The sequence below is a fragment of the Haliotis rubra genome, unplaced genomic scaffold (assembly GCF_003918875.1).
Source record: "Haliotis rubra isolate DU_JTF1 unplaced genomic scaffold, ASM391887v1 Scf237, whole genome shotgun sequence".
In the NCBI taxonomy this organism is placed as follows: Eukaryota; Metazoa; Mollusca; class Gastropoda; order Lepetellida; family Haliotidae; genus Haliotis; species Haliotis rubra.
This window is the reverse complement of record NW_025766414.1, coordinates 1,191,072-1,204,718: the sequence shown is the minus strand read 5'-3', so window position 1 is coordinate 1,204,718 and position 13,647 is coordinate 1,191,072. Positions and strand designations below refer to the sequence as shown.

Here is a 13,647-nt window from a genome sequence, read left to right as displayed (position 1 = left end):
AACCATGAAAGGGAGTAAATACGTGAATGATGTTGATATTTTAATTTGCACTTACATACACCGTTACTAGGAAACATTTAACATTATAAACAAAAAGAAATTCATCTTGCATAAGAAACTAAATATGCATACAGCAAACAAAAAAATAAAATATATTCAGTATAATGGGAAAGAGTGTAGACATGTTTGCTTTAGATGGGAATCGAACTGATGAGTTCACATTATTCTTGAGACTAACATTCAAAAGCTTCTTTGTATATTCTTTCCATATTAATAATGACTATGTAATTATTATGCACATCACAGTATGAAACCAACCTACTTGTGAAATGATAAATGTGGGAACCCATTACACTTGCTGAAAATAATATATGTTTCATTCTTTCACACCTAACGATGAAGTAAATGTGTGAACCCATAATGCTTGCTAAAACAATTGTATTCAAATATAACAGACACTTCTGTACCGGACAACAAACCTGATGACCCTACTGGTTTAGACCTGCAGATATTTCACCATCTAGCTCATGTTTATTTACAGATCCTTACACAGGACAACTTGATTCAAATGTTACGAAAATGGTGGTTGCATAATATTTCAAGATGAGGTGAGAATGACAGTAGCAACAAAATGCAGTTAGCAGGTATACATTGCGAGCTTTAATAACAGATTAATACTACAGGAACTTGGTGATAAAAGTTGAACAGGATACAATTGAAGCGCCCATTTCACAACTTAGATGTTAGACTGTGATCATAATAGCTGTTATGGTTATGTGGGTGGGTATACATGATTAACTTGATGAAACGAAGGGGTGCATTGTTTACTAATTAAATAACATACAATTGAAAAATATTTTGAAATTTTACGAACTTGTCATAAAAGGCGACACATTTAACATTAAGTATACCTCCATTGATTGTAAAGCCGCCAGAAACCTCACTTTGTTGCCCTAGTTTCAACGTAAGAAGTAGAGGTTTCGTACGAAAACTCTTGTATGAGGTCTATGGCGTCGTCAAGGCATGTTACATAGCCATAGTATTTCCCAGAACTCCAAGCAAAATGGTCTTCCCAGGAAAATTTACCCCCGGATTGACCTGTCAAATCTGTCATGTCGACGACATTTGTGTGACCTTGAGTTCTATATATAGATGCTGATTTCCGTATTTTCTATTTTGGAAGGGAAGTGTGTGCGCATGACTAGACATTGACTTCCGATTCTTATCCGACGTGTTCAATACAACTGAAGCAGCCACATGACAATATAGGACAATTTAAAATACTATGTACAGAATAAATATATAATCTCTCTCTCTCTCTCTCTCTCTCTCTCTCTCTCTCTCTCTCTCTCTCTCTCTCTCTCTCTCTCTCTCTCTCTCTCTCTCTCTCTCTCTCTCTCTCTCTCTCTCTCTCCTCTCTCTCTCTCTCTCTCTCTCTCTGAACAAATGAAGAATGCTGAAGTGTTCTTTTTTCGTTTTGAGTAAATCCCGAAAAGCACGCAACTGTACCCTCTGCCATGCATTTTGCTCACGCTGAGTAATGAAAACTAATTAACAAAATCTAAAAAGAACATTTCAGATGTTTACTGTACTTCGACAGACTCGCAGGATTCAGTGACAGGTTGACAAGTGAGAGAAGAACAAATTAAGGTCTGGAGGTCCACTGACACACGTAGAAATTATAATTACTATTGCAATTTGACTATTTAATATAAAACATGCGGTGACGAATCGTAAAACAATTTCTCAAATTGCACAAATATCCCCTCTGTGTTAATTAAATTAGATCGATTGCGGAATTGATTCGTTAAAAAAAATTTACACGATAAAAGCCCTTCAGCAAGTCTAGATTGAGAGAAACAACCAATCAAATTGCGATATTATTGTTACCGGGAGTCATATGATTTTGAGTCACGTGAGTTGCAAAGTGTCCTGAACTGTGCTTGATATGTCGTTCTACACTAGTGTAACAGACGCAGCGGCCTGTCTTGGCTCTTGAGGGATCAACATGAAGACTTTCTTCGCATTACTGGTGTTGGCATTTGCCAGCCAAGGTGAGTAAAGTTCCATAATTGTTGACAACAGTTTCCACTTGTCGGGGGGATCTTGGCCTACTACAGTCAGTGGCCAAAAAGTCTGTTCGCAAAACATGTTACGTTGCCCATGTTTTGAGGGGTAGGTTGACTTTGAGAGCGTTTCGCCGTGCTGATAAGCCACCAATCGTGATGTGATTTGGGGTACAAATTTCACAGGTCACAAAATATGTTTAGCACCGATAATATGCGATTATCTCCCTTGCTTTGTTTATATTTTTGTCGTCTGCTATCATGCCGCCTGTCAACCGAGAATTGACACCTGACCAAAGAAATTTAATTGTTGACTTGAAACAGCAAGGCCAATCAAGCTACAAAATTGCTGATTTGACAGGTATAAACCCAAGAACAATTCAGAAAATTTTAAAACGTTTTCGGGAGCGAGGTTCAGTTAAATCGTTGCCGAGAAGTGGGCGGCCCCGAAAATCGTCACCAAGAAGCGAACGACGGCTTTTTCGTCTTGTGAAAAGAAATCGCCGGCAAACACTTGGGGATTTGACAGCAAAATATAACAATCAGGGACAGACTACACTGTCTTCTCGCACTGTCAGAAGAAGATTGTTCACTGAGGGGTACCGTAGACATGTGGTAAGCAAGAAAATCACCATTTCTCGTGTTAACAGAGAGAAGAGACGCCGATTTTGTCGGACAAAATTGCATTGGGGAAGAAATGAGTGGGATAATGTCATTTTCAGTGATGAGACACAAGTCCAGATTGGGATAGACAGAAAAGTTTATGTGTGGAGAAAGTCGCATGAGCGGTTACGACCCGATTGTTTGGGGGTTCGTACCGATCATGAACGAAATTCGAAGTTTTCAGTGATGTTTTGGGGGGTGTGTGTCTGCGTATGGAGTGGGAACTTTAACTGTCGTTGATGGCAACATGAACACTGATAAGTACATTGCCATTCTTGATAACCACTTGTGGCCTGTAGTTGCCAGGCATTTTGTCAACCGGAATTGGATTTTCCAAGAAGACAATGCCCCATGTCATGTGTCCATTCGGGCTAACCGTTGGAAACAGGAAAATCATATTCCTACTTTGCCGTGGCCCCCACAAAGTCCAGATCTCAATATCATTGAAGGAGTTGATGAACCATGACAGGTTGTCATCTGACATTCCACACAAATTCTGATCAAATTTCACTTATGATGAGGAAATGTATGTGCTGAAAATAATCATTTGGGTTTGGAAAATAATTTATGGTAGGAATTCTGCACGTCACCTCCGCTTGAAATGTATTCTATTTATTATGATTATTTCAAGGGGTTAGGGTTTAGAGTTTGGGTTTAGATTTAGCATTATGTTGGTTTAGGGTTAGAGCAGGCTTTCTATAAGAAAACATCTATTCTTACTATAAATCTTAGGCATAGAATACAGGGGTTATGGGCGGAAATCTTTCCTATGTTAGTTTCGCTATTTCACAAAAAACGATCTGCAAAAGAGCTGCTAGCTAACGAAAGTGAAAGTGGTAGGCTTGTCAACAAAGAAATAATCAGAGAAGCAAAAACACCATGCCCTGCATTGGCTGTGCGTTAAAAAAAATTCATCGCTCTTGAAAGTCATTTTTTTCATTGGAATGTCATGTCTAATCACAGAAATATTGAAGTATTCATCTTTGCAGTAACTTGTCTGACATTTTGAAACTAGTATGACCCCTACCGCCATACCATCTTGCACGAATCAAAACTTACTTCATAAAGAGTAATCCCGTGACAACTTATAAGTTCATTTGCATATTTTCCGTTCTAAAACTATACCAGGAAGTGACATATTGTGTAACTTCACCCGGCTACAAATTGTATGGCACATTTTAAGGTGGCAAAAAATTATTTTGTTATGTTATTGTTACCTTATATCCAAATGAATAGAAGCTTAAGATGTTTTGGTTAAAAACATGATGATATTACTAATCATAATGAAATTCCTAAATAACTTTTAATATTAAAACTATTTAGATTTGTTACTTGTCTTAAGTAAACGTTTGATAATGTCATTTGCTTGTACCATTGTGCCGAAGTAAGAAAATAGCAGTACCGAGATAATAGATAGTTGCTTCTATCTCCAGGTCAATCGAGACAATCATGTTAATCAGCCTTAATCATGTTAATCTCAGCCTAATGAATGTTATTTCAAACACTGATGATTTTAAAATTATAGACCTTGAAACTCAATAACGGAGTGGTTTGGGCATAGGTTCCTGAAAACATATACCTGGGATACCTTAGAAGATACTCACATGAGTTTTCTGAGGAAGTTGATGAACCATGACACGTTATTCAAGACTCCACACAAATTCTTCTGATCAAATTTCACTGATGAGGAAAAATGTGTACTGAAAGTAATCATTGGGGTTTGGAAACTGGTTTTAGTTTCAATGTTTCACAAAAGCAAGACACAAAAGAGCTGCCATCTAAAGAAAGGGAAAGTGGTACATTGTTCAACAAGGAAACATTACTAACACTTCAGGAAGTTCCAGCTTTAGTCTCAACCTAGTGGACAAATGTTATTTTAAACAGTGATAATTCTAAGATTCCAAATCCGCAATGAAACGCGATTATGTAGCTGTTGGAGTGGTGGCATAGGATTCTGAAAACATATACCAGGGATACCTTTCTGTAGATAGAGCTCCTCAGTCTGGAGAGCTTAGTTAATATATGATGAATCTTATTAGAACTTATATTTCAAGCAGCACAGTCATGAAAGTTCCCATCCAGCGTGTTCCTTTTTGTACTTCCATGACTGACTTTACCAAAGTTTGGCATACTAAAGTCTGCAGAACAACAAATGTTTAGCTCACTCAAAGATGTATATACAAATGAGCGTGTCTGTCATATTATGGACCTACATTTATAATGTCTTTAATGGCATTAAGAAGTGATACACATTAGGATAAAGATCCATAAAACTCTCTTCCTTACATTTATAATCGTGAGGATCCTCAAACTGAAAGAATTGTGGCAGTATCGCAGCTTGAAAAAATCCTCTTTGATCCAGGGCTGCTAATTGTAAATCTCCTCGTAAATTGACGCTTCTTTCTCCCAGATTTACGTTTTCCAGCAACTGTGTGTGTTGACATGACCACATGTCCATTTGACCACAGTAACCTTTGGACTAGTTAGATAAAACCAGTGTTATCCAGCCTCATGTAAGAATGTCGAGTTTTGATTGGTTCACGCGACTCTGATAAAATACCATGTACACCCATCACAATCCGCGAGCAGGGTGTACAAAAGTCGTATTATCCCGCCACACCTCGGTGAGCACGCAAAGTGAGAAAAGCGTGAAAAGCGTGCATCTCCAAGCCTTTAGTAACGTGCGCTGCATTGAGGTCAATCGATCAGCTGGTGTCAACATGGCAGCAAGGAAACGTTTTGCCACAACAACTGAGAATTTTCTTTTCTTTTCTTTTCATTTAGTAAAAACATTCGGCTAGATAAATGCGTTATCACATTGTGTTGAGGGAAATATGGGGTTTTATCAGTCCTTCTTAAGGTTGTATTCCCCAAGCCGGAGGCGAGGGGAATACAACCTTACTCGGGACTGATAAAACCCCGTATTTCCCTCAGGGTTGACTTATGAAACACTGGCTGTCGAAGAGACTGCTACAGACTCATGCCATGTATATTCGGACACTTGACGTGATTTCCATAGACTTACATGTTATTTCAGTGTAGCATAAATAATTTTCATGAAGTGAGTTTAGGTTAGACCTTATAAAATTTGGCAGGCAAATTTGAAATCATCTCTGCTCTGCGCATGTAACTTCAGTTCAATTTTCCGATCACTGTTTAACTAATGACATCACTTTTATCAACTTACATATAGTTCCAAAATGCACGATCCCATAGGCCGCCATGTCAAAGGAGTTCACGGCACTGTACATATGTTGATTAAATTGTTGCCATTCGATAAATAAGCAACGGAAAATTAAACAGAAATTATGTAATTGTAGGTAAGATGATTCCTCACAGATGTGCAAAAATTGACTTGGATCATACGAAAATTAAATTCATGAAAATTATTTATGCTATACTAAATTAACATGTAAGTCTATGGAAGTTACGTCAAGAATATAACTGTTAGGGTCTGTACGTTTTGCATTGTTGCATGGAAGCCATATTAAAACTTAATGAAATAAGTACTTTGCAAAAGTCACAATTGTTTTATTCCATAACTGAATATTTCCTCCAAATTGCCTGGATATGTTTTGACAAACAATGACACCTCATTTTGGAGGAACAGCTACCTTGTTTTGAAATTTGAAATTGTCACTGAAGTCTATTATTTTAAATGTTGAAATGAGGGCCATCAAGAAAGTATTACAGGTGGAATTTGTTTGGGCACATGTGTGTATGCACACTTCTGTATATGTATGCAATAATCTTTAAAATGTGTAGTTAAACCCTATTCTTCCTCAACCCACATCTGAATTACAAGAGGGAAAATCAGACAAATAGCAAACAAGCAATAAATTGTATAAAACTTGGACACAAATATGGCCCCCTCATAACCTATGCAGTCGAAGTAAAACTCCTAGAACGTGATTGTGTTCATAACATCTAGTTTTATGATCTACGGCATACAGTCTTCCTTTGTCATAAAAGTCACGAGAACAGTTAGCCACTGGGATTCATGGGAAATGGTTACATTAGATTCAAGATCAGACATGTTGATGTTTAAGGCAGGAAATGTTGGGTCAGCCTTGGATGACGCATGGTGATGAAAACTGAAATGTGGCAGATGAGTTGATAAAAGGATGTAGGATTAAAGGTCTCCACAAGTGGGCCAAAGTCCAGCGTGCATCATACTGCACAGGTAGTCTGTCGCTTCAACATTGTAGCTGTCACATGGTCATGAGCCTCCAAACATGACTTTCACAATGCTGTATCCGGATGTGACTGACGTAACTTGGATTCCAAACTAGTTCCTTGTCCCAGCCATGGCAAATTGGGGGAAAATTGATAATTTGTTAGTTTATGATTTTAAAAGTTATCTTTTTCTCACCATTTCTGGAGTCCTCTGCTGTTATATTGCTGGTATATTGCTAAAAGGTGAGGTGAGGTGAAATTGGGTTTAACATTGTGCTTGAGAATATTTCGCTCATATGACGACGTGCATGCGTATGTATATGTATGTGCGTCTGCTTGTACTAGCCCAGACTTAAGCTGGTTTTATAGTGCTAGCCCACTGAAATACCATGCTGCAGTGAAGCATGAATACCCCACTCAGACACAGTATACTGACTCCGAGCCGACCAGTCCTTGTTGTACCCATTAAAGCCGAGCGCCAGGCAAGGACCAACAAGTACCATATTTAAACGTCTTTTGGTATGACGCGGTCGGGGATCTTTTATTGCTAAAAGTGGTGTTAAACCATACTTACTCACTTACATTATTCACATCTTTACACTTAATCCCGTAATGTAAAACTAATTATTAAAGCCTCTTGTTTATTGGCAAAGTTATCAGTGAAACACAAATTGCTGATGTTGCTGTATACTTTGGGCTGAATATTGGTCTAATTGTTCAGATATCCCTGGAGGAATGAGCATCACTAGCGGTAGACAGATAGACAGGAATTTGATAGCTGGAGTTGATCTTTGCCTGATTAAAATAAATAAGACCAGATGTTTTTGCAACTCTTTGATGATTAAAGTGATTGGTTGGGTGGACAAACTCTTGAGTTCACTCACTCTGCATCCTCGTACTTGGATTGCATGGATTGTTGCTCATGCTGACAATCACTGGTTTGTCAGGCCTGCTTTTAATTTATGTACACGCTGCTGTAAAATGGTTGGAATACTGTCAGGTGCAATTTTGATTCAATAACATTCATTGTTTTGATAAATCAGCATGAATGGTATTAATGTCATTTAAAATATATTGTAGTAGTATATATACTGGGGGCACAAGATCAATTCTGACAAAAAGCCATTGTAAAGCTTTATTTATCAAATAATTTATCAGGCCCTAATCTCGTACCGCTATTCTATATACCACTTTTGAATCCCCAGCCAACTTCCTGGTCACCTTGACCGCGAGCCAACACTTTCCTGGTCACGTGACACTATTATGTTTACTTCTTGAGCGGTGGCAACATTGTGTTGTGAGGTATGATCAATACATCTGGCTTCCTGGTCTCTATGGCCGCGAGCCAACACTTTCCTGGTCACATGACACTTTTGTGATCACTCGACAGAGAGGTAAGTGTTAAATATTTTGAATCGCTACTTCTTGGTTGGGGGCAACATTGTGTCGTGAGGTATGATCAATAATTCCTCTCTGGTGAAACCTCTCGGTGGCCCATCTTTCAAATAGTACAAGTTCGGTTCGTCGTCTTTGATGTCCACTTTATGTTGTAAGTTTTGATCGACCATGTCGGATCGGTGTCTCGTTTCCAAGTATCTCCTTCATGTTCTCCCGGCTGGTAGAGGTACCTCACGAGAACCTGGTCGGGTATTTGTTTCTCTTTTCCCTTACACGTTTAATATAACTAATATAATGGACGATATCGAAATGACCAATTTCACCGACCCTCAGCTGGACACCTCGTTCATGGGTGACACCGATAGCAACGAACTTTAAAAGCAGACCGTAGACGAATATTACAACGCATTGAGGCGAAAGAAAAATTACGTCGAACCATTGGGACGAGACTATTCCAAATTCGAAATTGGCAACAACTGGGCGCTGCAATTGAAAGCTCATCCGGAGGTCGATCTCATGAACAAACACGAGAAAACCGCTTGCCTTGTTGACACTCGCCAATGGCCGTGGTGGGAATCAACTGATCCGCAACGAATTGAACATGTGAGATTACGGTGGCGCACGGCTTAAACAACTTCCACCGAAGGTCGTTCAAGATCTGCAAAAGACTCGAACCGAACTCGGCGCCACGGCGAGCGCGTTGGATTGAGACGATCTGAGAGACGGGCTAGACCACATACTGGCCCCAATGAAGGAAGCCCCTTACAACCTTCGCGAACTTCGAGGTTAAGACAAAGCCATGCAAACCATGCGCGAATCGCTGGTAAATAACATCGCCAAACTGAACGCACTAGACGACCGTATCGCTTACGAGAAGACAAAACTCAAACAAGGAGGAGAGGAGAGATTACGCGACTTACAAGAGGAAAGATTGACTCAACTAGAAGCCGCTTCCACCAACCGTGAAGCCCTTCGATCCCAAATCAGTCGCACGAGAGAAACCATCGACCGAGTCCTCCACTAACTCTGTTCCGGGAACAAGGCATTACCATCGCCAGCGTTCTTACAGCATTGGGCTTCATCATAGACCCTGGTCGTATTGCTGATGGGCTGATGGGCGGCACCACCAGGTGGTGGTGACGCCAGAGACTGGGTAAAAAACATCTGAAATCACTCGGCGAAGCCCTGGCTAAACTTGCAGGCAAAGCCGCCGAAGCCCTTGCGGGAATCCTGGGTAGCATTGTCTCGTGGCTACTGAGTAGGCTGGCTAAAACTGTCACTTGGCTCGGCCAAAACCTGTGGGCAGCCATCGTCGCCGTGGTGGGTCTGGTGTACGTTGCGGCTAAGGAATTTTTAAACCAACCGCGATCCCACCAGCGCTGTTTTATGATCGAGATGTTCTTTGTTTTCAACCACAGGGGCTGTGGTGGTTGTGGTCGAACCCCCATAGGTTTCGGGGATGATGCCACTATGCCAGTTTCACGGGTCATCGTAGGCGTGATGGTTAAGACGTTGATATCTGGGTTGATACCCAACTTTTGATCGGCGGTGGCGATGACGATTTCGTTGTTGTAGCCGACCACTTTATGGATTATCAGTTGCATGTCGCTCGGAGCCATATACAATCCCACACTGAACAGGTAGTCGACTTTCGACCGGGCGTATTCCAACACGTTTTGGTAGCGTTGGATGGCACTCGGTAGATCAACTGGAGCATTAATAGCATCCTCAACGTTTGACACGAACTGTGCCTGCGCGTCGTAAGCAGTCCCTTTACCCACGATGCTGGAACATGTTTGCGCCTGAGTGCCCACCAGCGCCCACATGTACGTTCGAATCGAATCGTCCAATCTGACAACACCGGGAGGAGTAAAAACCCTTTCGACGTGTCCAGCATGAACATTTTCCAATCGTCCACAGAGTCTTTGGGTTGATCCACTTTTTGAATGGTGAAAGCAACACCACCTTTAAATTTCTTACGATCATCTCGCCATTCATTACTGGACAAAGTAAAGTCCTGACGTAGTAAATCTCGTTTCAGTAAATCATCACTGACTTCTTTCACGGATCGCACGCCATCATATGGTATACCCAAACCATGGTCCAGCAAACGCCAATCCGTCTTCGGATGGATTTCGAATTCGTTGCAAATTCGTTCGTACGCACGTCGATCGTACGGATTGTTTACTGCACCCCACCCTTTGTCCTGTGGAAGCGGAGCGCTGATTTCTTTGAGGATACGTCTTATCTGATAGTACACGTGAAACATAAACACAACCCGACCCAGTGGGCCACACCGAGTGTCTCTCAACGCCAAGCCACATCCTGTTGTAGCACCACACGGCGAAATTGAACTGATTCTGCTAGAACTGCATCGGGTTGTTACACCAAGCATGCACCGTTTTCACATTCGTCACCGAAACCCTGTAATTTTTAAACGCATCAATAAACTGTGCTCTGAAATGTAAACCATCCGCATCGACTCCCGGTTTGTACATTTTAAAATTATTATATAATGGGTATATATACTTTAATATGTACGTGACACTTCCAGGAATAACGAGCGGTGAGTCCGTTCAACTGTCGCACTCTGCGATATCACCTACCTACCGCGATGGACCAACATCAACAGCAAAAACAACAGGCTTTTCGTCAATATCACCCGCAACCAAATAACGGACAGCTACTACAGCGTGTGCTTGCTAAACGAAGAAATCTTCGAACCCGTGGGGGGCTGAACTCAAAATGAACGACTCGAATGGCACGGTCGTGTTAAAGGTCACATGCAACGTAAAACACAACTTTGCATATTCTGATACCCTACGGTATGGACTTCCCGAAACAAATCGTCAAAAATGCAAATTCAACTTATAAAGTTGAAAAATAACGCGATGAAAAACCGCGCGAAATCGGAGTTCAAACGTTTCACTAATTTTCCCCCGACTTTTCTGGGGAAAACGGGTTTCAACAGCTGGGCTGCGCTCATAGCACGCGCGCAAGTAAATAGGTTCGCGCAGCTTGGAAGCGGGTTGTCGGGTGAATACTCGGTGAAGGCTTTGGTGTGAGCTATTTTTCTAATGTTTTGTTGATATCTCACAGGCGCGAGCTTTTTATATGTTATGACAGTAAATTAACTGTTTATATAATTTCATTTGTCTATTTCACCACACGTTCTTCTTACCGAGTCACTTTCTCAGTTCGATACTTAAAAGCAATGTCATTATTTAGCGTTGACAGAATTTCTAACTGTGATATTGATATGTCGTTGTCACAGACAAAACTCAATGTCTTGTTTTATTGACACCTGTGTGTCTGCCTGCCTGTCTGCTAATGACAATATTCAATACACAGCTGCTATCACTGACCACATGCAATTTGAACTTAACACCAATCATGGCTATACACCATAAACAAAACGCATTGATTTATGGCCCGAGTTCGGTCTCTGTCACATTATGTAATTACACAGACAGGCAGGTGTGATACTTGAACACATGACATGTTATGATGTCTGTTGATTGCAAAATGTTATACACCAAAAATGAGCATGTATTTACAAAACCCAACATCTCTATATATATATACACACAATTAGCCGTGAGGGCATCTGCAAATGAACCAGCCGTTACACTTGAGTGCACACCCACCCGCTCTGACTGGGTTCGGTATCCCGGCTGCTTCGTTTCTTGGGAAGTAAACCGAAGTACACAATTTTGCACTTTTGATTTGCGATTGTACGCTTATAATTTTGTTTATATATTTTTTCATAACCAGCAATGTATATTATATGTCATGAATAAGTGATAATTGTGTTTTAATTATGTTTGATTTTTTGGTTGCATGTGACCTTTAACTAACAACGAAAAAAACCAACTTGTGACTCAGTCGGCCGTTGGCTAAAACGCTCGGGTTTACGCCGAACGACATACCACCCTGGAAACCACCGTAACCAGCACGAAATTACCCGATCTCATTCCGTATCGCGAACTGTGCATTCATCTCGATCAGCCGAGCACGACGGACAACATTCAAGGTGAATGCCCTTCTACGCTGCTGAGGGCCGTACCAGTGAAAACGGAAAAGACAGCAGAACCGAATCGTAGAAGAAATTAACGTGAGGTACCATCTCGGAATTAAAAATATGTATTTTAGATATAAATAACCATCCTATTAATATAAGGTACCTCAGCATAACGCTGCACATACGATAATGACTAGAGCCCACAGCCCAGGAACGCGATTAAGAAAATGTGTCAACCTAGCGATTTCCGACCTCGGGGACACTCGTGGATTTGACGACCCAGGAATAGACGGTAAGCTGTACGCCTTGCAACTAAAAAATAACATTTACAAACACGTTGAAGTCCCCGCCGGTGGACCCGACAGTAAGTTAAGCGATATCGTCGATACCGCAGGAGCGAACAGCAACAATCGCTACATCCTAGTCCGCAGCAGTGAGGATAAATGGATGATATACCCAGCGTTCAGTGGCAAACTGTTCGACCTAGACGACGTCGAGACCACGATCGTCTCTCGAAACAAGCAGTACAGCCTCGTCTTCACCGATGACAACAAATTCGGGTTTGGTACAATCTCGAACCGACTGGTTTCTCAACATCACGGTCACAGAAAAAAACCAAAGACCACCACCTAAACAAAGTCGTGAACAACTGAATCCTGCTCGTGGCTTACGTCCCGACAGTGAGACGCAGTGTGATCATCAGCGCCCTCTTGAGTACGACATCCCACATGCTATCGAGTAAACCTTGGACGCAAAACGTTTGATTGCAAATAGTGTCTGAAATCGACAACGTGGTCGACATCCTGGAAAATATACCAGAGAATTCCAAGTCTACCTCGGCGAACCATCATCACGTGAAGTCGAAAACGTGAAAGGAATCAAACTCCGGTGGACCAAACAACAACAATTCCACGTTTGCTCTGTTTACGTGCGGGGGAGCATCGGTTCCCACACCAGTTTGCAGGGAGTCACCGTGGCCGTGGAAGACACGATATCACTCGCCAAAATTTTCCTACCCGACATCATACATTTCATGGGGTTGAAGTGCACACCTGAGAAATTATCAGAAAAACATTTGGAAACTATTTTATAACATTTTTATATAGACGATGAACAATCATCATCCCAACGTCACACTCGGTTATCTAGGAGACACAGAGAGATTCGATCGACCCTGCGAGGAAAACACCTTGTACGTCCTGAGCCTTAAAGACAACGCGTATGTGCGGGTGTCTCTGGCAGACTTTAAAGAACCCGAATGGTTGATCAACATGACCCTCACCGCACCTTACATCTCTTTAAACAAAAATAGGGGCGGTGGGG

The 13,647-nt window shown here is 41.3% G+C and overlaps 1 protein-coding gene across 1 annotated transcript in view; it reads left to right on the top strand.

Moving 5' to 3' along the window:
- Positions 1-1,907: 1,907 nt before the first annotated feature.
- LOC124278435 (prosaposin-like) overlaps positions 1,908-13,647 on the top strand; it is a 43,210-nt gene continuing 31,470 nt past the window's right edge. The window contains exon 1 of the mRNA XM_046714140.1: positions 1,908-2,054. Coding sequence (XP_046570096.1) covers positions 2,009-2,054 — 46 coding nt within the window. The 5' untranslated portion in view covers positions 1,908-2,008. The remainder of the gene's footprint in view (positions 2,055-13,647) is intronic.